The 23,306-nt window shown below is 48.8% G+C and overlaps 1 protein-coding gene across 3 annotated transcripts in view; it reads left to right on the forward strand.

Annotated features, from left to right (window-relative positions):
* Positions 1-23,306, forward strand: part of PTPRO (protein tyrosine phosphatase receptor type O) — a 484,495-nt gene that overhangs the window by 408,770 nt on the left and 52,419 nt on the right. Inside the window, exon 18 of one of the 3 annotated variants that reach the window (XM_069762736.1) lies at positions 17,640-17,702. The exons of the other annotated variants lie outside the window; for them this stretch is intronic. Within the exon in view, the coding sequence (XP_069618837.1) occupies positions 17,640-17,702 (63 nt within the window). The remainder of the gene's footprint in view (positions 1-17,639; positions 17,703-23,306) is intronic. 3 annotated transcript variants of the gene reach the window in all.

Here is a 23,306-nt window from a genome sequence, read left to right on the forward strand (position 1 = left end):
CACAACTTGTCGTGTTTGGAGGAAAAAGAATACTGAGTTGCATCCATCAATCACCATACCTACTGTAAAGCATGGTGGTGGAAACATCATGCTTTGGGGCTGTTTCTCTGCAAAGGGGCCAGGACGACTGATCCAGGAACATGAAAGAATGAATGGGGCCATGTATCGTGAGATTTTGAGTGCAAACCTCCTTCCATCAGCAAGGGCATTGAAGATGAAACGTGGCTGGGTCTTTCAACATGACAATGATCCAAAGCACACCGCCAGGGCAACGAAGGAGTGGCTTCGTAAGAAGCATTTCAAGGTCCCGGAGTGGCCTAGCCAGTCTCCAGATCTCAACCCTATAGAAAACCTTTGGAGGGAGTTGAAAGTCCGTGTTGCCAAGCGAAAAGCCAAAAACATCACTGCTCTAGAGGAGATCTGCATGGAGGAATGGGCCAACATACCAACAACAGTGTGTGGCAACCTTGTGAAGACTTACAGAAAACGTTTGACCTCTGTCATTGCCAACAAAGGATATATTACAAAGTATTGAGATGAAATTTTGTTTCTGACCAAATACTTATTTTCCACCATAATATGCAAATAAAATGTTAAAAAAAACAGACAATGTGATTTTCTGGATTTTTTTTTCTCAGTTTGTCTCCCATAGTTGAGGTCTACCTATGATGTAAATTACAGACGCCTCTCATCTTTTTAAGTGGTGGAACTTGCACTATTGCTGACTGACTAAATACTTTTTTGCCCCACTGTATATCAACTTGGATGTGAAGTTTCTAACAAAACAAAAAGACAACAACACACATAAGTAAAATAGGATAAAACAATACGCAGAGAATAAAGTGCTGTTATAAAAAGGCAGAAAAACCCATAGTCTCATTTAAGCCATGATAAGTAAATCCATCGGCTCTCTTTTTGCGCCAGGATTTTACTAAGGTTGCCTCCCCTAAGACCTAAGTCCACTTGATCAATAGCTTGGATTTTTAAATGACTAGGATCACACTTATGATGTGCCTTGAAATGCCTTGGCCAAGTTTTGAATCCATTGATGTCATCTATTGTTGATGCCTTCTCGATGTCCCTTATACGCTCTCTAGTCCTGATCTTCAATTCTCTGGTAGTCATACCTATATACATTTTACCACAGGGACACCGAGCATGGTAGATGACCCCTTTTTTGGTACATGTGAGTGTTTTACGTATAGTGTATGTTCTAGACCAGGGGTCCCCAACCTGTAGCTCGGGAGCCACATGTGGCTCGCGGGCCCATGAATTGTGGCTCACGGCTATCTTCCAGCTTGGTGCATTAGCTCCAGTTCTAGCAAACAGGTATGAAGAGCACATCTGAAAATTGTGATTTTTGTGAGCAGCCCTGCACAGAACTGGACCCACATATACTGGTCTAGGGGGTTTGAGACAATTTAAAGGGAACCTGTCACCCCCAAAATCGCAGGTGAAGTAAGCCCACCGGCATCAGGGGCTTATCTACCGCATTGTGGAATGCTGTAGATAAGCCCCAATATATCCTAAAAGATGAGAAAAAGACGTCATCTTTTAGGATATATCGGGGGCTTATCTACAGCATTCCACAATGCGGTAGATAAGCCCCTGATGCCGGTGGGCTTACTTCACCTGCGATTTTGGGGGTGACAGGTTCCCTTTAAGTATGCTACGATAGAGACAAGATGATACCACCTGTCAGAGGAGGTGTTTGAAGCTAGATGTGACAGTGTTTTGGGGGTGCTTTATAGGAGAATACTGAATGGGGGTATTGTGGGATCCCCTGGATCTTTGTATACTGCTTTGGGGTGATTTTTGTGGAAAAGCTTTAGTTACCATCATGCCTGTAATGGGGGTTTTGATTGCCACAATTGTGAGGGGGCGGGTGCTGAATGTGGCTCTCAAGGTCAGAAATGTTGGGGACCTCTGTTCTAGACCCATCATGATTTTCAAATAATTTACTCTTGAAATGGTTTTTACAAGCTTTGCAAGAATTACATGGAAAAAAGCCGCATAGTTCTACCTTTAATGGTTTATTAAGAGTAATGACTATGCACTAACGGATCCTTTAGATTTCTAGAGCGCCTAGGAGTCATTAAAGGACTATGGGGCAAGATTTTATTGAGGGTTGGATCAGATTGTAATATCCCCCAGTGCTTTCGCATAATTGCTCCCAACTCCGACCATTGTTTGTTGTAACCTGAAATAAATCGAACCTGATTGTGCGGTGATTTCTGTTTCTTCTTTCTGCTAGATCTTTCAGCTCGTTTGAATCCCTTTTTAATCTGTTTCTTGCTATATCCCCTATCCATAAATCTATCGGCTAAGTCAGACGCTTGTTGTTTATAATCTTCCTCTAGGGTACAAATCCTCTTCACTCTCAGGAACTGACCAATGGGGATACCATCAATTGTTGACCTATGGTGGGCAGATGAAGCATGCAACACAGTATTGGTCGCTGTCTAATACGTCCGTAATAAGTTTACCATCAGGAAGCGCTTCTATACTTAAATCTAAAAATTCCACTTCCTCATACCATATAGTATCACTGTTGTGCGCCTTACTCAAAATAATTGGTCACAGGTATGTGGTGACCGGAAGGTGGCAGATATGGCGGTCACAGGTATGTGGTGACCGGAAGGTGGCAGATATGGCAGTCACAGGTATGTGATGACCGGAAGGTGGCAGATATGGCGGTCACAGGTATGTGGTGACAGGTAGGTGACAGATATGGCGGTCACAGGTATGTGGTGACAGGAAGGTGGCAGATATGGCAGTCACAGGTATGTGGTGACCGGAAGGTGGCAGATATGGCAGTCACAGGTATGTGGTGACCGGAAGGTGGCAGATATGGCAGTCACAGGTATGTGATGACAGGTAGGTGACAGATATGGCGGTCACAGGTATGTGGTGACCGGAAGGTGGCAGATATGGCAGTCACAGGTATGTGATGACAGGTGGGTGACAGATATGGCGGTCACAGGTATGTGGTGACAGGTAGGTGACAGATATGGCAGTCACAGGTATGTGGTGACCGGAAGGTGACAGATATGGCGGTCACAGGTATGTGGTGACAGGTAGGTGGCAGATATGGCGGTCACAGGTATGTGGTGACAGGTAGGTGACAATTATGGCAGTCACAGGTATGTGATGACAGGTGGGTGACAGATATGGCGGTCACAGGTATGTGGTGACAGGTAGGTGACAATTATGGCAGTCACAGGTATGTGATGACAGGTGGGTGACAGATATGGCGGTCACAGGTATGTGGTGACAGGTGGGTGACAGATATGGCGGTCACAGGTATGTGGTGACCGGAAGGTGGCAGATATGGCAGTCACAGGTATGTGGTGACAGGTGGGTGACAGATATGGCAGTCACAGGTATGTGGTGACCGGAAGGTGGCAGATATGGCAGTCACAGGTATGTGGTGACCGGAAGGTGGCAGATATGGCAGTCACAGGTATGTGGTGACCGGAAGGTGGCAGATATGGCGGTCACAGGTATGTGATGACAGGTGGGTGACAGATATGGCGGTCACAGGTATGTGATGACAGGTAGGTGACAGATATGGCGGTCACAGGTATGTGGTGACCGGAAGGTGGCAGATATGGCGGTCACAGGTATGTGGTGACCGGAAGGTGGCAGATATGGCAGTCACAGGTATGTGGTGACCGGAAGGTGGCAGATATGGCGGTCACAGGTATGTGATGACAGGTGGGTGACAGATATGGCGGTCACAGGTATGTGATGACAGGTAGGTGACAGATATGGCGGTCACAGGTATGTGGTGACCGGAAGGTGGCAGATATGGCGGTCACAGGTATGTGATGACAGGTGGGTGACAGATATGGCAGTCACAGGTATGTGGTGACCGGAAGGTGGCAGATATGGCAGTCACAGGTATGTGGTGACCGGAAGGTGGCAGATATGGCGGTCACAGGTATGTGATGACAGGTGGGTGACAGATATGGCAGTCACAGGTATGTGGTGACCGGAAGGTGACAGATATGGCAGTCACAGGTATGTGGTGACAGGTGGGTGACAGATATGGCGGTCACAGGTATGTGATGACAGGTGGGTGACAGATATGGCGGTCACAGGTATGTGATGACAGGTGGGTGACAGATATGGCGGTCACAGGTATGTGATGACAGGTGGGTGACAGATATGGCCGTCACAGGTATGTGATGACAGGTAGGTGACAGATATGGCGGTCACAGGTATGTGGTGACCGGAAGGTGGCAGATATGGCAGTCACAGGTATGTGGTGACCGGAAGGTGGCAGATATGGCAGTCACAGGTATGTGGTGACAGGTGGGTGACAGATATGGCAGTCACAGGTATGTGGTGACCGGAAGGTGGCAGATATGGCAGTCACAGGTATGTGGTGACAGGTGGGTGACAGATATGGCAGTCACAGGTATGTGGAGACAGGAAGGTGGCAGATATGGCAGTCACAGGTATGTGGTGACAGGTGGGTGACAGATATGGCGGTCACAGGTATGTGGTGACAGGTGGGTGACAGATATGGCAGTCACAGGTATGTGGAGACAGGAAGGTGGCAGATATGGCAGTCACAGGTATGTGGTGACAGGTGGGTGACAGATATGGCGGTCACAGGTATGTGGTGACAGTTAGGTGGCAGATATGGCAGTCACAGGTATGTGGTGACCGGAAGGTGGCAGATATGGCGGTCACAGGTATGTGATGACAGGTAGGTGACAGATATGGCGGTCACAGGTATGTGGTGACCGGAAGGTGGCAGATATGGCGGTCACAGGTATGTGGTGACAGGTGGGTGACAGATATGGCAGTCACAGGTATGTGGTGACCGGAAGGTGACAGATATGCCAGTTACAGGTATGTGGTGACAGGTGGGTGACAGATATGGCAGTCACAGGTATGTGGTGACAGGTGGGTGACAGATATGGCGGTCACAGGTATGTGGTGACAGGTGGGTGACAGATATGGCAGTCACAGGTATGTGGTGACCGGAAGGTGGCAGATATGGCGGTCACAGGTATGTGGTGACAGGTGGGTGACAGATATGGCGGTCACAGGTATGTGGTGACCGGAAGGTGACAGATATGCCAGTTACAGGTATGTGGTGACAGGTGGGTGACAGATATGGCGGTCACAGGTATGTGGAGACAGGAAGGTGGCAGATATGGCGGTCACAGGTATGTGGTGACCGGAAGGTGGCAGATATGGCGGTCACAGGTATGTGGTGACCGGAAGGTGACAGATATGGCGGTCACAGGTATGTGGTGACAGGTGGGTGGCAGATATGGCGGTCACAGGTATGTGATGACAGGTGGGTGACAGATATGGCGGTCACAGGTATGTGGTGACAGTTAGGTGGCAGATATGGCGGTAACAGGTATGTGATGACAGGTGGGTGACAGATATTGCGGTCACAGGTATGTGGTGACAGGTGGGTGACAGATATTGCGGTCACAGGTATGTGGTGACAGGTGGGTGACAGATATGGCGGTCACAGGTATGTGGTGACCGGAAGGTGACAGATATGGCGGTCACAGGTATGTGGTGACAGCTGGGTGACAGATATGGCAGTCACAGGTATGTGGTGACAGGTGGCAGATATGGCAGTCACAGCTATGTGGTGACAGGTGGGTGGCAGATATGGCAGTCACAGGTATGTGATGACAGGTGGGTGACAGATATGGCGGTCACAGGTATGTGGTGACAGCTGGGTGACAGATATTGCGGTCACAGGTATGTGGTGACAGGTGGGTGACAGATATGGCGGTCACAGGTATGTGGTGACAGGTAGGTGACAGATATGGCGGTCACAGGTATGTGGTGACAGGTAGGTGACAGATATGGCGGTCACAGGTATGTGGTGACAGCTGGGTGACAGATATTGCGGTCACAGGTATGTGGTGACAGGTGGGTGACAAATATGGCGGTCACAGGTATGTGGTGACAGGTGGCAGATATGGCGGTCACAGGTATGTGGTGACAGGTGGGTGACAGATATTGCGGTCACAGGTATGTGGTGACAGGTGGCAGATATGGCAGTCACAGGTATGTGGTGACAGCTGGGTGACAGATATTGCGGTCACAGGTATGTGGTGACAGGTGGCAGATATGGCAGTCACAGCTATGTGGTGACAGGTGGGTGGCAGATATGGCAGTCACAGGTATGTGATGACAGGTGGGTGACAGATATGGCAGTCACAGGTATGTGGTGACAGGTAGGTGACAGATATGGCGGTCACAGGTATGTGGTGACAGCTGGGTGACAGATATTGCGGTCACAGGTATGTGGTGACAGGTGGGTGACAGATATGGCGGTCACAGGTATGTGGTGACAGGTAGGTGACAGATATGGCGGTCACAGGTATGTGGTGACAGGTAGGTGACAGATATGGCGGTCACAGGTATGTGGTGACAGCTGGGTGACAGATATTGCGGTCACAGGTATGTGGTGACAGGTGGGTGACAAATATGGCGGTCACAGGTATGTGGTGACAGGTGGCAGATATGGCGGTCACAGGTATGTGGTGACAGGTGGGTGACAGATATGGCAGTCACAGGTATGTGGTGACAGGTGGGTGACAGATATGGCGGTCACAGGTATGTGGTGACAGGTGACAGATATGGCAGTCACAGCTATGTGGTGACAGGTGGGTGGCAGATATTGCGGTCACAGGTATGTGGTGACAGGTGGGTGACAGATATGGCGGTCACAGGTATGTGGTGACAGGTGACAGATATGGCGGTCACAGGTATGTGGTGACAGGTGGGTGACAGATATTGCGGTCACAGGTATGTGGTGGCAGATATGGCAGTCACACCTATGTGGTGACAGATATTGCGGTCACAGGTATGTGGTGACAGGTGGGTGACAGATATTGCGGTCACAGGTATGTGGTGGCAGATATGGCAGTCACAGCTATGTGGTGACAGGTGGGTGGCAGATATGGCAGTCACAGGTATGTGGTGACAGGTGGGTGACAGATATGGCGGTCACAGGTATGTGGTGACAGTTAGGTGGCAGATATGGCAGTCACAGGTATGTGGTGACCGGAAGGTGGCAGATATGGCGGTCACAGGTATGTGGTGACAGGTGGGTGACAGATATGGCGGTCACAGGTATGTGGTGACAGTTAGGTGGCAGATATGGCAGTCACAGGTATGTGGAGACAGGAAGGTGGCAGATATGGCAGTCACAGGTATGTGGTGACAGGTAGGTGACAGATATTGCGGTCACAGGTATGTGGTGACAGTTAGGTGGCAGATATGGCAGTCACAGGTATGTGGTGACAGGTGGGTGACAGATATGGCAGTCACAGGTATGTGGTGACAGGTGGGTGACAGATATGGCAGTCACAGGTATGTGGTGACAGGTAGGTGACAGATATGGCAGTCACAGGTATGTGGTGACAGGTGGGTGACAGATATGGCGGTCACAGGTATGTGGTGACAGGTAGGTGACAGATATGGCGGTCACAGGTATGTGGTGACAGTTAGGTGGCAGATATGGCAGTCACAGGTATGTGGAGACAGGTAGGTGGCAGATATGGCAGTCACAGGTATGTGGTGACCGGAAGGTGGCAGATATGGCAGTCACAGGTATGTGGTGACAGGTGGGTGACAGATATGGCGGTCACAGGTATGTGGTGACCGGAAGGTGGCAGATATGGCAGTCACAGGTATGTGGTGACAGTTAGGTGGCAGATATGGCAGTCACAGGTATGTGGTGACAGGTGGGTGGCAGATATGGCAGTCACAGGTATGTGGTGACAGGTGGGTGACAGATATGGCGGTCACAGGTATGTGGTGACAGTTAGGTGGCAGATATGGCGGTCACAGGTATGTGGTGACAGGTGGGTGACAGATATGGCGGTCACAGGTATGTGGTGACAGGTGGGTGACAGATATGGCAGTCACAGGTATGTGGTGACAGGTAGGTGACAGATATGGCAGTCACAGGTATGTGGTGACCGGAAGGTGGCAGATATGGCAGTCACAGGTATGTGGTGACAGGTGGGTGGCAGATATTGCGGTCACAGGTATGTGGTGACAGGTAGGTGACAGATATGGCAGTCACAGGTATGTGGTGACCGGAAGGTGGCAGATATGGCAGTCACAGGTATGTGGTGACAGGTGGGTGGCAGATATTGCGGTCACAGGTATGTGGTGACAGGTGGCAGATATGGCAGTCACAGCTATGTGGTGACAGGTGGGTGACAGATATTGCGGTCACAGCTATGTGGTGACAGGTGGGTGACAGATATGGCGGTCACAGGTATGTGGTGACAGGTGGGTGACAGATATGGCGGTCACAGGTATGTGGTGACAGTTAGTTGACAGATATGGCAGTCACAGGTATGTGGTGACAGGTGGGTGACAGATATTGCGGTCACAGGTATGTGGTGACAGGTGGCAGATATGGCAGTCACAGGTATGTGGTGACAGGTGGCAGATATGGCAGTCACAGGTATGTGGTGACAGGTGGGTGACAGATATGGCGGTCACAGGTATGTGGTGACAGGTGACAGATATGGCAGTCACAGCTATGTGGTGACAGGTGGGTGGCAGATATTGCGGTCACAGGTATGTGGTGACAGGTGGGTGACAGATATGGCGGTCACAGGTATGTGGTGACAGGTGACAGATATGGCAGTCACAGCTATGTGGTGACAGGTGGGTGACAGATATTGCGGTCACAGGTATGTGGTGACAGCTGGGTGACAGATATGGCGGTCACAGGTATGTAGTGACAGGTAGGTGACAGATATGGCGGTCACAGGTATGTGGTGACCGGAAGGTGGCAGATATGGCAGTCACAGGTATGTGGTGACCGGAAGGTGGCAGATATGGCAGTCACAGGTATGTGGTGACAGGTGGGTGACAGATATGGCGGTCACAGGTATGTGGTGACAGTTAGGTGGCAGATATGGCGGTCACAGGTATGTGGTGACAGGTGGGTGACAGATATTGCGGTCACAGGTATGTGGTGACAGGTGGCAGATATGGCAGTCACAGCTATGTGGTGACAGGTGGGTGGCAGATATGGCAGTCACAGGTATGTGGTGACAGGTCGGTGACAGATATGGCGGTCACAGGTATGTGGTGACAGTTAGGTGGCAGATATGGCAGTCACAGGTATGTGGTGACCGGAAGGTGGCAGATATGGCAGTCACAGGTATGTGGTGACAGGTGGGTGACAGATATGGCGGTCACAGGTATGTGGTGACAGTTAGGTGGCAGATATGGCAGTCACAGGTATGTGGAGACAGGAAGGTGGCAGATATGGCAGTCACAGGTATGTGGTGACAGGTGGGTGACAGATATGGCAGTCACAGGTATGTGGTGACAGGTGGGTGACAGATATGGCAGTCACAGGTATGTGGTGACAGCTGGGTGACAGATATGGCGGTCACAGGTATGTGGTGACAGGTGGGTGACAGATATGGCAGTCACAGGTATGTGGTGACAGGTAGGTGACAGATATTGCGGTCACAGGTATGTGGTGACAGGTGGGTGACAGATATGGCGGTCACAGGTATGTAGTGACAGGTAGGTGACAGATATGGCGGTCACAGGTATGTGGTGACCGGAAGGTGGCAGATATGGCAGTCACAGGTATGTGGTGACCGGAAGGTGACAGATATGGCAGTCACAGGTATGTGGTGACAGGTGGGTGACAGATATGGCGGTCACAGGTATGTGGTGACAGTTAGGTGGCAGATATGGCGGTCACAGGTATGTGGTGACAGGTAGGTGACAGATATGGCGGTCACAGGTATGTGGTGACAGGTGGGTGACAGATATGGCAGTCACAGGTATGTGGTAACCGGAAGGTGGCAGATATGGCAGTCACAGGTATGTGGTGACCGGAAGGTGGCAGATATGGCAGTCACAGGTATGTGGTCACAGGTGGGTGACAGATATGGCGGTCACAGGTATGTGGTGACAGGTGGGTGACAGATATGGCAGTCACAGGTATGTGGAGACAGGAAGGTGGCAGATATGGCAGTCACAGGTATGTGGTGACAGGTAGGCGAAAGGAGACAGATATGGCAGTCACAGGTAAGTGACAAAATGAGAGTGCTGGGTCTTGGGAGAAAATGTGTGTAAATGGGTAAGTAACTGGATTAGTGATAGAAAGCAGAGGGTGGTTATAAATGGAATATTCTCTAAGTGGGTCGCTGTGACCAGTGGGGACCGCAGGGGTCGGTGTTGGGACCTCTTCTCTTCAACATATTTATTAACGATCTGGTAGAAGGTTTACACAGTAAAATATCGATATTTGCAGATGATACAAAACTATGTAAAGCAGTTAATACAGGAGAAGATAGTATTCTGCTACAGATGGATCTGGATAAGTTGGAACCTTGGGCTGAAAGGTGGCAGATGAGGTTTAACAATGATAAATGTAAGGTTATACACATGGGAAGAAGGAATCAATATCACCATTACACACTGAATGGGAAACCACTGGGTAAATCTGACAGGGAGAAGGACTTGGGGATCCTAGTTAAGGGTAAACTTACCTGGAGCAGCCAGTGCCAGGCAGCAGCTGCCAAGGCAAACAGGATCATGGGGTGCATTAAGAGAGGTCTGGATACACATGATGAGAGCATTATACTGCCTCTGTACAAATCCCTAGTTAGACCGCACATGGAGTACTGTGTCCAGTTTTGGGCACCGGTGCTCAGGAAGGATATAATGGAACTAGAGAGTACAAAGGAGGGCAACAAAATTAATAAAGGGGAACTACAATACCCAGAGAGATTAGCAAAATTAGGATTATGTAGTCTAGAAAAAAGACGACTGAGGGGCGATCTAATAACCATGTATAAGTATATAAGGGGACAATACAAATATCTCGCTGAGGATCTGTTTATACCAAGGAAGGTGACGGTCACAAGGGGGAAGAGAGAAGGTTTTTCCACCAACATAGAAGAGGATTCTTTACTGTTAGGGCAGTGAGAATCTGGAATTGCTTGCCTGAGGAGGTGGTGATGGCGAACTCAGTCGAGGGGTTCAAGAGAGGCCTGGATGTCTTCCTGGAGCAGAACAATATTGTATCATACAATTATTAGGTTCTGTAGAAGGACGTAAATCTGGGGATTTATTCTGACCGAATATAGCTCAACTGGATGGACAAATGTCTTTTTTTGGCCTTGAAAACTATGTTAGTATGTTACTATGTGATAGATGTTCTGCCAATCCTCTGGAGTTGTATAAATGACAGAGATGACATTGGTTTAAGTCTGATAACACCCACTACTCCTTCTAAATAGTGGACAGATAGTGCCTGGAGAAAAACAAACTGAATTGCTTCAATAATTATAATTTGTCAGTAAAATTCCATACTGTGTGTTTCAGCCCCAGAGCGGATCCTACATTTTGATGGTAAACACTGAGTAATAAACAGGAAGGGGAAAGGTCTGAATACCATAGAGATATTAAGCCCACCAGCAAATGAATATAGACTCTACCCAAAGCTTCTCAACTTGTGAGGTGCCCACTAGTTGTTGTTGTGGGGAGACATCCCTAGTTGTTGTAGTTGTTGTGAAGGCTGTCCCCTTGGTATTGATGGGTAGGTAGCCACTGTTCTTGTGGGTGAAGTTTGCCCTAAATTTCTGCTGTTGTTGTTGGGAAGGCTGAGCCTTAGTTGATGTTGAGGGAGGCACCCCAAGGTTTTTTTGTAGGAGGTGCCTCTAGTTGTTGGGGGAGGTGCCTCTAGTTGTTGTTGAAGGGAGCGCCCCTAATTAGCGGAGGTGCTCCTAGTTGTTGTAATTGGGGGAAGTGCTACTAGTTGTTTTGGAGGCGGTGCCAATAGTTGTTTTTGGGGTGAAGGCTCGGCTATTGATGGTGGGAAAGTCTGAACCCTAGTTGTTAGGAGAGATGCCTCTAATTATTGGAGAATGTGCACTTAGTTCTTGTTGTTGGAAAGATAACAACAATTTATCATAGACTTTCATGATAGGTTTTATAGTCTTGGCATCTTCTCTGTCTTTTTCGTAAAGTTCATTCATCTACTCATTCTGTTTTGTGAGGGTCAGGCGTCTTTTCAGTCTGTTTCCTGAGGCTCTGGCATCTACTCTGGCATCTACTCAGTGTATCTGATGAGGGTGAGGCATCTTCTTGGCCTAATAGGTCAGGGCCAGACATCTTGAGGAAGCGAGTCTTTATACTCGCGAAACGTGCATCGGGTTTGCGGTCACCTCGTGGACAAGAGGAGACACAATATGGGTAATTAACCCTTGATTTATTGATGCATATCTTATGCTACTTATGTCTGATGCGTTGTAATGGTTTTTAGCAATGCATGCTAGCACTAAACATGGTGATAGTTATAGGTGGAACTGATTAGTCTTGGTACAAACAAGTGACTAACTGATTGTCCTACCTGTTTAAGTTACATTGCTTATGTGCATTGCTTTCTCCATGTATATGTAATTATTTAGCATAATATGCTGTCGTGATCCACCCTGTGACTGTTACTACTCTTTTTTGGGGATCACACTATTTTATCATATCCTATTATATGTATTTGTATTTAGTTTATCTGGTAAATATCTACCCTTAATAAAATATTTGTATTTTGAGATTCATTATGACTCAAGTTCTCCTCACATTTAATTGATCTCTTTGAGTCTGTATTTTTTGATATCTTTGATTTATGTGTATATATACTGGTGACCTATATAATCTTTCTGGTCTAATTTGTGAGGGCCACAAATCATCTGTCTGTCTGGTAAAGCCCAGCATCTTCTGTCTGGTCAGGACCGTCATCTACTCTGCCTGTCTGGTGAGGCCCAGTCATCTCATCCATCTATCTGATGAGAACCAGGTATCTTCTCTGTCTGCAGATGCCACTCATCTTCTTCATCTATATGATGAAGGCCAGGCATTTTTTTGGTCTTTCTTGTCTGAACCAGGCATTTTCTCGGTCTGTTTGGTGAGGCGTAGACATCTTTTCTGTCTCATGAGTCCCCAGTAGATAACGTTTGAGATGCCCTGAACCCAAACCAACCCCCAAAACTGGTATAGTTGAGTGATGAACAATTCTACATCTCATCTCAGCTCCATGACTGACATGTGTCTTGGTATCTGGATCATAGAGAACTTTTGTCCATTTCTTCCTGATGAATGTTATGCGGTGAGTGCATGTGACTGTATGAACTCTGCACAATCGCTGCTTTCATTTTTGGTGGGTGGTAAGAGACTCAGGCTCTCCTTGGTCATAATTCTAAAGTCCTGGACAATATTCCCCCATTAATGTACCAAAGACCAGAAGATATGTGGTGTGAAGGTATTATATGATATTTTATAACTCATGTAACTTGCAAAATTTGGGGTCAGCAGCTTTAATATCGGGCATAATGAAACCAGGTTATCTTTAGCGTGGTCCCAATAGGAGGAGCAGAGGGCCTTGCACAAGGTCAGGTTGCTCATTTTGCTGGTCAATTAGAGAAGAATTCTTTATAAAGATAGAATGTACCCTAGTATTTATCTTCATGTAAACATGGACTGAAAGGTCGAGGCTCCTCTTTACCCGTTATCATCTATAGCAAGAAGATGATGCTGGATGTTATATCATCATTAGTAGAGTTATGGGTGGGCTGCAGAGTAAATGTTCCGTCATCATTAGTAGGGTTATGGGTGGTCTGCAGAGTAAATGATCTATCATCATTAGTAGGGTTATTGGTGGGCTACAGTATTCTATCATCATTAGTAGAGTTATGGGTGGGCTGCAGAATAAATGTTCTATAATCAACCGGTAATGAACAGGGACGAAGAGCTTGTTATCAGGCAATGATGGAGGAGCAAGAGACTGAGCCTCACAAATCTCCTGCTCCAATTCTGAGGACACTGCTGCCACAACCACTCTGTGCTGAAGATTGGAGGAAGGAGGTTCGGGAGGTGATATCGGATCCAAGCTACGAGACAAGGCATCGGCCTTGACATTTTTGGAACCACGTCGAAAGGTGGTGAGAAAATGAAAGCGTGAAAAAAAAGCTACCACCTCCCCTGTCTAACAGGTGTCTGGCAGACTCAATATAGGACAGGTTCTTGTGGTCCGTAATCACCATGATCCAATGAACAGCCCCCTCCAAAAAGTGCCATCATTCTTCAAAAGCCAACTTTATGGCCGACAACTCCCGATTTCTGACATCTTAATTTCTCTCAGCAGGAGAGAATTTCTTAGAGAAAAAGGCACAGGGTCTCAAATTAGTCAAAGTGGCGGGTCCTTGGGACAACACTGCCCCCAACCCCACCTCCCATGCGTCCACCTCAACAATAAACGGTTCAGACCGATCAGGCTGGAACAAAACAGCAGCAGACATAAAGCATTCCATGAGTGAAGAAAATGGTGCCACTGCTAGAGCTGACCAGGTTTTGAGATCAGCCCCATTACGAGTAAGATCCGTGAGGGGCTTAACCACCTGTGAAAACCTCTTAATGAATTTCCTGTAGTAATTGGCAAACCCCAAAAAACACTGAGGACCCTTCAGGTTTCTGGGTTGCACCCAATCCACAATGGCCTGGCCTGTACATTCTCAGGGTCCATACGAAACCCCTTGGCAGACAGAATATACCCCAAAAAGGACAGCTACTGGATGAAAAATGAACATTTTTCAGGTTTAGCAAAAAGATAGTTCTCCCGTAACCTACTACTCCTCTTTGGTCAGACCTCACCTGGAATACTGGGTCCTGTTTTGGGCTCCACATTTAAAAAAAACATCAACAAAGTGGAGCAAGTTCGGAGAAGAGCGACCAGAATGGTGACCGGTCTGCAAACCATGTCCTATGAGGAACGGTTGCAGGATTTGGGAATGTTTAGCTTGCAAAAAAGACTGAGAGGAGACTTAATAGCTGTCTACAAATATCTCAACGGCTGTCACATTGTAGAAGGATCATCTTTATTCTCATTTGCACAAGGAAAGACTAGAAGCAATGGGATGAAACTGAATGGGGGGAGACACAGATTAGATATCAGAAAAAACTTTTTGACAGTGATGGTGATCAATGAGTGGAACAGGCTGGCACACGAAGTGGTGAATTCTCCTTCCATGGAAGTTTTCAAGCAGAGGCTGGACAGACATCTGTCTGGGATGATTTAGTGAATCCTGCTTTGAGCAGGGGGTTGGACCAGATGACCCAGGAGGTCCCTTCCAACTCTATCATTCTATGATTACATGATTCTGGAGAACTGCACATACATGACCCATGTGATCTTGTTTGTCAGATGAGAATACAAGGATATCATCTAGGTAAACCACCATAAAGCGCCCAAGGAAATCAGAAAATATATGATTAATAAAATTCTGATAGACGGCTGGCGCGTTAGTGAAATCAAAGGGCATAACCAAATTCTCAAACAATCCCTCAGAGGTGAGAAATGCCGTTTTCCACTCATCCCCTTCCCAAATACGGATAAGATTATATACCCTGAGGTCCAATTTAGAAAACCACTTGGCTCCAGATAATTGGCTATACAAATCAGGGATGAGTGGGAGGGGATAAGTATTTCTCACTGTGATCTTATTTAATTCCCGAAAATCGAGTCACGGGCGTAAACCACGATCTTTTTTCTTTACAAAAAAAAACCAGCCACCACCGGAGAGACAGCGGGATGGATGTGACCATTATATAAGCTTTCAGAAATATACTCTTTCATAGCTGTTCACTCCGGGCAAGGAGAGGTTGTACAGACGGGCCTTGGGCAATTTAGCACCCGGAATCACATTGATGGCACAATCAAAAGGGTGGTGTGTTGGTAAGATCTCGGCCTCCTTTTCAGAAAAACATCCTCAAAATCCTTCAGGTACTCCGGAATACCCTCCAGACTTACGAATGACACCATTTTAGAGGTAAGACAACCTTTAATACAATTAGGACCCCATTTAACAATGTCCCGAGATTCTGAGTCAATCACAGGATTGTGTAACTGTAATTAAGGAAATCCCAACACGAGTCCCGCAAGAAGATTGTCCAAAACAAAACATGAAATATCTTCCTGGTGCAAGGAACCCATCTTAAGGAGAAACTCCTCAGAGATAAGCAATTCCCACTACAAAGTTCCACTTCCAACAATATTTTATGAAATGAGGAAAAAGGTACCTGAGAGTCTGGTTGACCTTCTCAGTAGTCACCCAGACATAGGCATTTTCCTGACACTTTGCTAGTCGGTGGGCAGAAGGGACAGTCCTTTTTCCAATATCCGGGTTTTCCATAGTAGAAACACAAATTTCCTTTGTGTCACCATCTCCTCTCTTTCTCTCTGAGGTTGATGGCCCCCACCTCCATAAGTTCATAAAGTGGCATAACAACAGGAGTAGTAGGAAGCAAATGAACCTCTCGCTGCTCTACATGTCTCTCCCGCAGCCTCCGATCCATACGGATAGCCTATTTGTGTTGGGTATTAGTGTTGACCTAGTATTAGAGATAGTGGAGTTAAGCTATAATGTAGATCTACTACTTGAGATTGAGGGGTTAATCATTAATGTAGATATAGTACTAGGGCTCGTATTGATTGACGTAGTGTCGGTTCGGTTTTAGTATTGATCTTATACTGGAGTCAGTTGGGTTAAACTATAGTGTAGACCTAATGTTAAAACTAGTAGGTTTAGGCTCTAGCGTGGATCTAGAACATTGGCAAGTGGGCTGTGCCTATAGTGTAATTCTTGTACAAAGTATAGTGGAGTTTGGCTTTCATGTAGACCTAGTATTATTGCTAGAGTGGTTAGGCTATGGTGTAGATCTAGTACCAGTGCCAGTAGGGTTAGACTATAGCATAGAGCAAGCATTAAGACTAGTAGGGTTAGGCTATACAGTAGGTCTAGAGTAATTACTAGAAGGGTTTGCTTATAGTGTAGATCTAGTATTAGGGCTAATAGGGTTGGGCTATAGTGTAGATCTAGTTCTAGAACCAGGGTGATTAGGCCGTAGTGTAGGTCTAACACTAGGACTAATGGGGTTTGGATATAGTGTAGATCTAGTACTAGAACCAGGGTGGTTATGCTCTAGTGTAGGTCTATTATTAGTGCCACTTGAGGCGTGCTATTGTATAGACCTCGAAATAAAGCTAGTGTGGTTAGGCTATAGTGTAGATCTAGACTAATGACTAGTGGGGTTTGATCCAGTGCTAGAACCAGTGTGGTTAGGCTGCAGTGTAGGTCTAATATTAGGGCCAGTTGAGTCAGGCTATTGTGTAGACCTCTAATTCGAGCTACTGTGGTTAGGTTTTAGTGCAGACCTAGTATAGAGGCTAGATGGGTTGGACTATATTGTAGATCTAGTACTAGGGGTTAAGACTTGGGGTTAGTCTATAGCGTAGATCTAGATCAATGGTTTGTGGGGTTTTCCTAGAGTGTAGTTCTTGTACTAGGGATCGTGGAGTTAGGCTTTCATGTAGGTCTAGTATTAGGCTAGTATAGGTCAAGTTTATCAGGGTACATTTAGACCAAACCATACACATTATAAAGGAGTTCAGAACACCCATACGAGGGACTTGTTGGGTTAGGGTCGGGATATGCTTCCACCATGGAGGAACTTGTCGATATGCCCGTGGTGGGTGCTGACATTGGTCATAAATCGTTTCTGTGCTGTGTCATTTACCCTGAAGAGAATCTCTGTTTCTTTTTTAGCGCTACCAGAATCTTTTACCAGAGAGGTAGCAGTGTTTGTCTGGAGCAGCAGTGCCCTGTTAGGTCAGTCGCTCCCAGAGCCCCTGTGTGTCTGCCTCACCCCCACTCACCACTTTGTACTGTATCTGTCACCACTTTCCTCCAGCATTCTGACCATCTGTGAGCAACGTTGCTGTGGGAATCCCGATAAATATGGTCTCCATTTCCTTGTCTGTTCATTGATTAATTTGTGAAACATCTCACATCCGGAGGCCACAAAATGGTCCACCAGGGCCAGAAAGACCCTTCTCAGCCCCATTAGATAGATGAAATCATGAGGCTAACCCTAGACCCCTGAGCAGCAGAATCCCGAGCTGAGGGGCTGCGACAATGAACCAGTACTGGTCAATTGTATTGTTCAAAATGGATACAAATGTAGCAAGTCCTCAGCTGTGAGAAGTATGAGGTTCACTGTCCTATGAATGGGGGAATCGGTGATACCGGCTGATGATGGTCTCTCCATGCAGACAGACGTCCCTCCCTGACCCTCCCCACCACACGAGTGGACTGGAATCACAGGCGAGTTCACCTACAGTGACTGATGACTGCACCCAGTGATTGGTGACAGGTGACTGCACCCAGTGATTGGTGACAGGTGACTGCACCCAGTGACTGGTGACTGCACCCAGTGACTGATGACTTAACCCAGTGACTGGTGACTGCACCCAATGACAGGTGACTGATGACTGAACCCACTGACTGATGACTGAACCCAGTGACTGGTGACTGCACCCAGTGACAGGTGACTGATGACTGAACCCAGTGACTGATGACTGAACCCAGTGACTGATGACTGAACCCAGTGACTGGTGACTGCACCCAGTGACAGGTGACTGATGACTGAACCCAGTGACTGATGACTGAACCCAGTGACTGATGACTGAACCCAGTGACTGGTGACTGCACCCAGTGACTGGTGACTGCACCCAGTGACTGATGACTTAACCTAGTGACTGGTGACTGCACCCAGTGACTGGTGACTGCACCCAGTGACTGATGACTGAACCCAGTGACTGATGACTGCACCCAGTGACAGGTGACTGATGACTGAACCCAGTGACTGATGACTGAACCCAGTGACAGGTGACTGATGACTGAACCCAGTGACTGATGACTGAACCCAGTGACTGATGACTGAACCCAGTGACTGGTGACTGCACCCAGTGACTGGTGACTGCACCCAGTGACTGATGACTTAACCTAGTGACTGGTGACTGCACCCAGTGACTGATGACTGAACCCAGTGACTGATGACTGCACCCAGTGACAGGTGACTGATGACTGAACCCAGTGACTGATGACTGAACCCAGTGACTGATGACTGAACCCAGTGACTGATGACTGAACCCAGTGACTGGTGACTGCACCCAGTGACTGGTGACTGCACCCAGTGACTGGTGACTGCACCCAGTGACAGGTGACTTTATGACTGAACCCAGTGACTGATGACTGCACCCAGTGACAGGTGACTGATGACTGAACCCAGTGACTGATGACTGAACCCAGTGACTGGTGACTGCACCCAGTGACTGGTGACTGCACCCAGTGACTGATGACTGAACCCAGTGACTGGTGACTGCGCCCAGTGACTGGTGACTGGTGACTGCACCCAGTGACAGGTGACTGATGACTGAACCCAGTGACTGATGACTGCACCCAGTGACAGGTGACTGATGACTGAACCCAGTGACTGATGACTGAACCCAGTGACTGGTGACTGCACCCAGTGACTGGTGACTGCACCCAGTGACTGGTGACTGCACCCAGTGACTGGTGACTGAACCCAGTGACTGGTGACTGCACCCAGTGACTGGTGACTGCACCCAGTGACTGGTGACTGCGCCCAGTGACTGGTGACTGCGCCCAGTGACTGGTGACTGCACCCAGTGACAGGTGACTGATGACTGAACCCAGTGACTGATGACTGAACCCAGTGACTGATGACTGAACCCAGTGACTGGTGACTGCACCCAATGACAGGTGACTGATGACTGAACCCAGTGACTGATGACTGAACCCAGTGACTGATGACTGAACCCAGTGACTGGTGACTGCACCCAATGACAGGTGACTGATGACTGAACCCACTGACTGATGACTGAACCCAGTGACTGGTGACTGCACCCAGTGACAGGTGACTGATGACTGAACCCAGTGACTGATGACTGCACCCAGTGACAAGTGACTGCACCCAGTGATTGGTGACAGGTGACTGCACCCAGTGACTGGTGACTGCACCCAGTGACTGGTGACTGCGCCCAGTGACTGGTGACTGCACCCAGTGACTGATGACTTAACCTAGTGACTGGTGACTGCACCCAGTGACTGATGACTGAACCCAGTGACTGATGACTGCACCCAGTGACAGGTGACTGATGACTGAACCCAGTGACTGATGACTGAACCCAGTGACAGGTGACTGATGACTGAACCCAGTGACTGATGACTGAACCCAGTGACTGATGACTGAACCCAGTGACTGGTGACTGCACCCAGTGACTGGTGACTGCACCCAGTGACTGATGACTTAACCTAGTGACTGGTGACTGCACCCAGTGACTGATGACTGAACCCAGTGACTGATGACTGCACCCAGTGACAGGTGACTGATGACTGAACCCAGTGACTGATGACTGAACCCAGTGACTGATGACTGAACCCAGTGACTGATGACTGAACCCAGTGACTGATGACTGAACCCAGTGACAGGTGACTGCACCCAGTGACTGATGACTGAACCCAGTGACTGATGACTGAACCCAGTGACAGTTGACTGATGACTGAACACAGTGACTGATGACTGAACCCAGTGACTGGTGACTGCACCCAGTGACTGATGACTGAACCCAGTGACTGATGACTGAACCCAGTGACTGATGACTGAACCCAGTGACTGATGACTGAACCCAGTGACTGGTGACTGAACCCAGTGACTGGTGACTGCACCCAGTGACTGGTGACTGCACCCAATGACAGGTGACTGATGACTGAACCCAGTGACTGATGACTGCACCCAGTGACAGGTGACTGATGACTGAACCCAGTGACTGATGACTGAACCCAGTGACTGATGACTGAACCCAGTGACTGGTGACTGAACCCAGTGACTGGTGACTGCACCCAGTGACTGGTGCCTGCACCCAGTGACTGATGACTGAACCCAGTGACTGATGACTGCACCCAGTGACTGGTGACTGCACCCAGTGACTGATGACTGAACCCAGTGACTGATGACTGCACCCAGTGACAGGTGACTGATGACTGAACCCAGTGACTGATGACTGAACCCAGTGACTGATGACTGCACCCAGTGACTGGTGACTGCACCCAGTGACTGGTGACTGCACCCAGTGACTGGTGACTGCACCCAGTGACTGGTGACTGCACCCAGTGATTGGTGACAGGTGACTGCACCCAGTGACTGATGACTGAACCCAGTGACAGTTGACTGATGACTGAACACAGTGACTGATGACTGAACCCAGTGACTGGTGACTGCACCCAGTGACTGATGACTGAACCCAGTGACTGATGACTGAACCCAGTGACTGATGACTGAACCCAGTGACTGATGACTGAACCCAGTGACTGATGACTGAACCCAGTGACTGGTGACTGAACCCAGTGACTGGTGACTGCACCCAGTGACTGGTGACTGCACCCAATGACAGGTGACTGATGACTGAACCCAGTGACTGATGACTGCACCCAGTGACAGGTGACTGATGACTGAACCCAGTGACTGATGACTGAACCCAGTGACTGATGACTGAACCCAGTGACTGATGACTGAACCCAGTGACTGGTAACTGCACCCAGTGACTGGTGCCTGCACCCAGTGACTGATGACTGAACCCAGTGACTGATGACTGCACCCAGTGACTGGTGACTGCACCCAGTGACTGATGACTGAACCCAGTGACTGATGACTGCACCCAGTGACAGGTGACTGATGACTGAACCCAGTGACTGATGACTGAACCCAGTGACTGATGACTGCACCCAGTGACTGGTGACTGCACCCAGTGACTGGTGACTGCACCCAGTGACTGGTGACTGCACCCAGTGACAGGTGACTGATGACTGAACCCAGTGACTGATGACTGCACCCAGTGACAGGTGACTAATGACTGCACCCAGTGACTGGTGACTGCACCCAGTGACAGGTGACTGATGACTGAACCCAGTGACTGATGACTGCACCCAGTGACAGGTGACTAATGACTGAACCCAGTGACTGATGACTGAACCCAGTGACTGATGACTGAACCCAGTGACTGGTGACTGCACCCAGTGACTGGTGACTGCACCCAGTGACTGGTGACTGAACCCAGTGACTGGTGACTGAACCCAGTGACTGGTGACTGCACCCAGTGACAAGTGACTGCACCCAGTGATTGATGACAGGTGACTGCACCCAGTGACTGGTGAGTGCACCCAGTGACTGGTGACTGCACCCAGTGACTGGTGACTGCACCCAGTGACTGGTGACTGCACCCAGTGACTGGTGACTGCGCCCAGTGACTGGTGACTGCACCCAGTGACTGATGACTGCACCCAGTGACAGGTGACTGATGACTGAACCCAGTGACTGATGACTGAACCCAGTGACAAGTGACTGCACCCAGTGATTGGTGACTGCACCCAGTGACTGGTGACTGAACCCAGTGACTGGTGACTGCACCCAGTGACAAGTGACTGCACCCAGTGATTGGTGACAGGTGACTGCACCCAGTGACTGGTGAGTGCACCCAGTGACTGGTGACTGCACCCAGTGACTGGTGACTGCACCCAGTGACTGGTGACTGCGCCCAGTGACAGATGACTGATGACTGAACCCAGTGACTGATGACTGAACCCAGTGACAAGTGACTGCACCCAGTGACTGGTGACTGCACCCAGTGACTGGTGACTGAACCCAGTGACTGGTGACTGAACCCAGTGACTGGTGACTGCACCCAGTGACAAGTGACTGCACCCAGTGATTGGTGACAGGTGACTGCACCCAGTGACTGGTGACTGCACCCAGTGACAAGTGACTGCACCCAGTGATTGGTGACAGGTGACTGCACCCAGTGACTGGTGACTGCACCCAGTGACTGGTGACTGCACCCAGTGACTGGTGACTGCACCCAGTGACTGATGACTGCACCCAGTGACAGGTGACTGATAACTGAACCCAGTGACTGCTGACTGAACCCAGTGATTGGTGACTGCACCCAGTGACTCATGCCTGCACCCAGTGATTGGTGACTGCACCCGGTGACTGCACCTAGTGGCAGGTGACTGCACCCAGTGACAGGTGACTGCACCCAGTGACAGGTGACTGCACCCAATGACAGGTGACTGAACCCAGTGATTGGTGACTGCACCCAGTGACTCATGCCTGCACCCAGTGATTGGTGACTGCACCCGGTGACTGCACCCAGTGACTAGTAACTGCACCTAGTGACAGGTGACTGCACCCAGTGACAGGTGACTGCACCCAGTGACGACTGACTTGTGGCTTCACGCACTGACTGTGTGCCGCTAGCAGTGATAAGAGTTGTGTCAAGTCCAGGCCAGAGTCTTTCCCCTCTGTTTCCACCTCCTTTGATAGGGGCACCTCCCAGCGGCAGTGCAGCCGTC

The sequence above is a fragment of the Ranitomeya imitator genome, chromosome 4 (genome assembly GCF_032444005.1).
Source record: "Ranitomeya imitator isolate aRanImi1 chromosome 4, aRanImi1.pri, whole genome shotgun sequence".
NCBI lineage: Eukaryota > Metazoa > Chordata > Amphibia > Anura > Dendrobatidae > Ranitomeya > Ranitomeya imitator.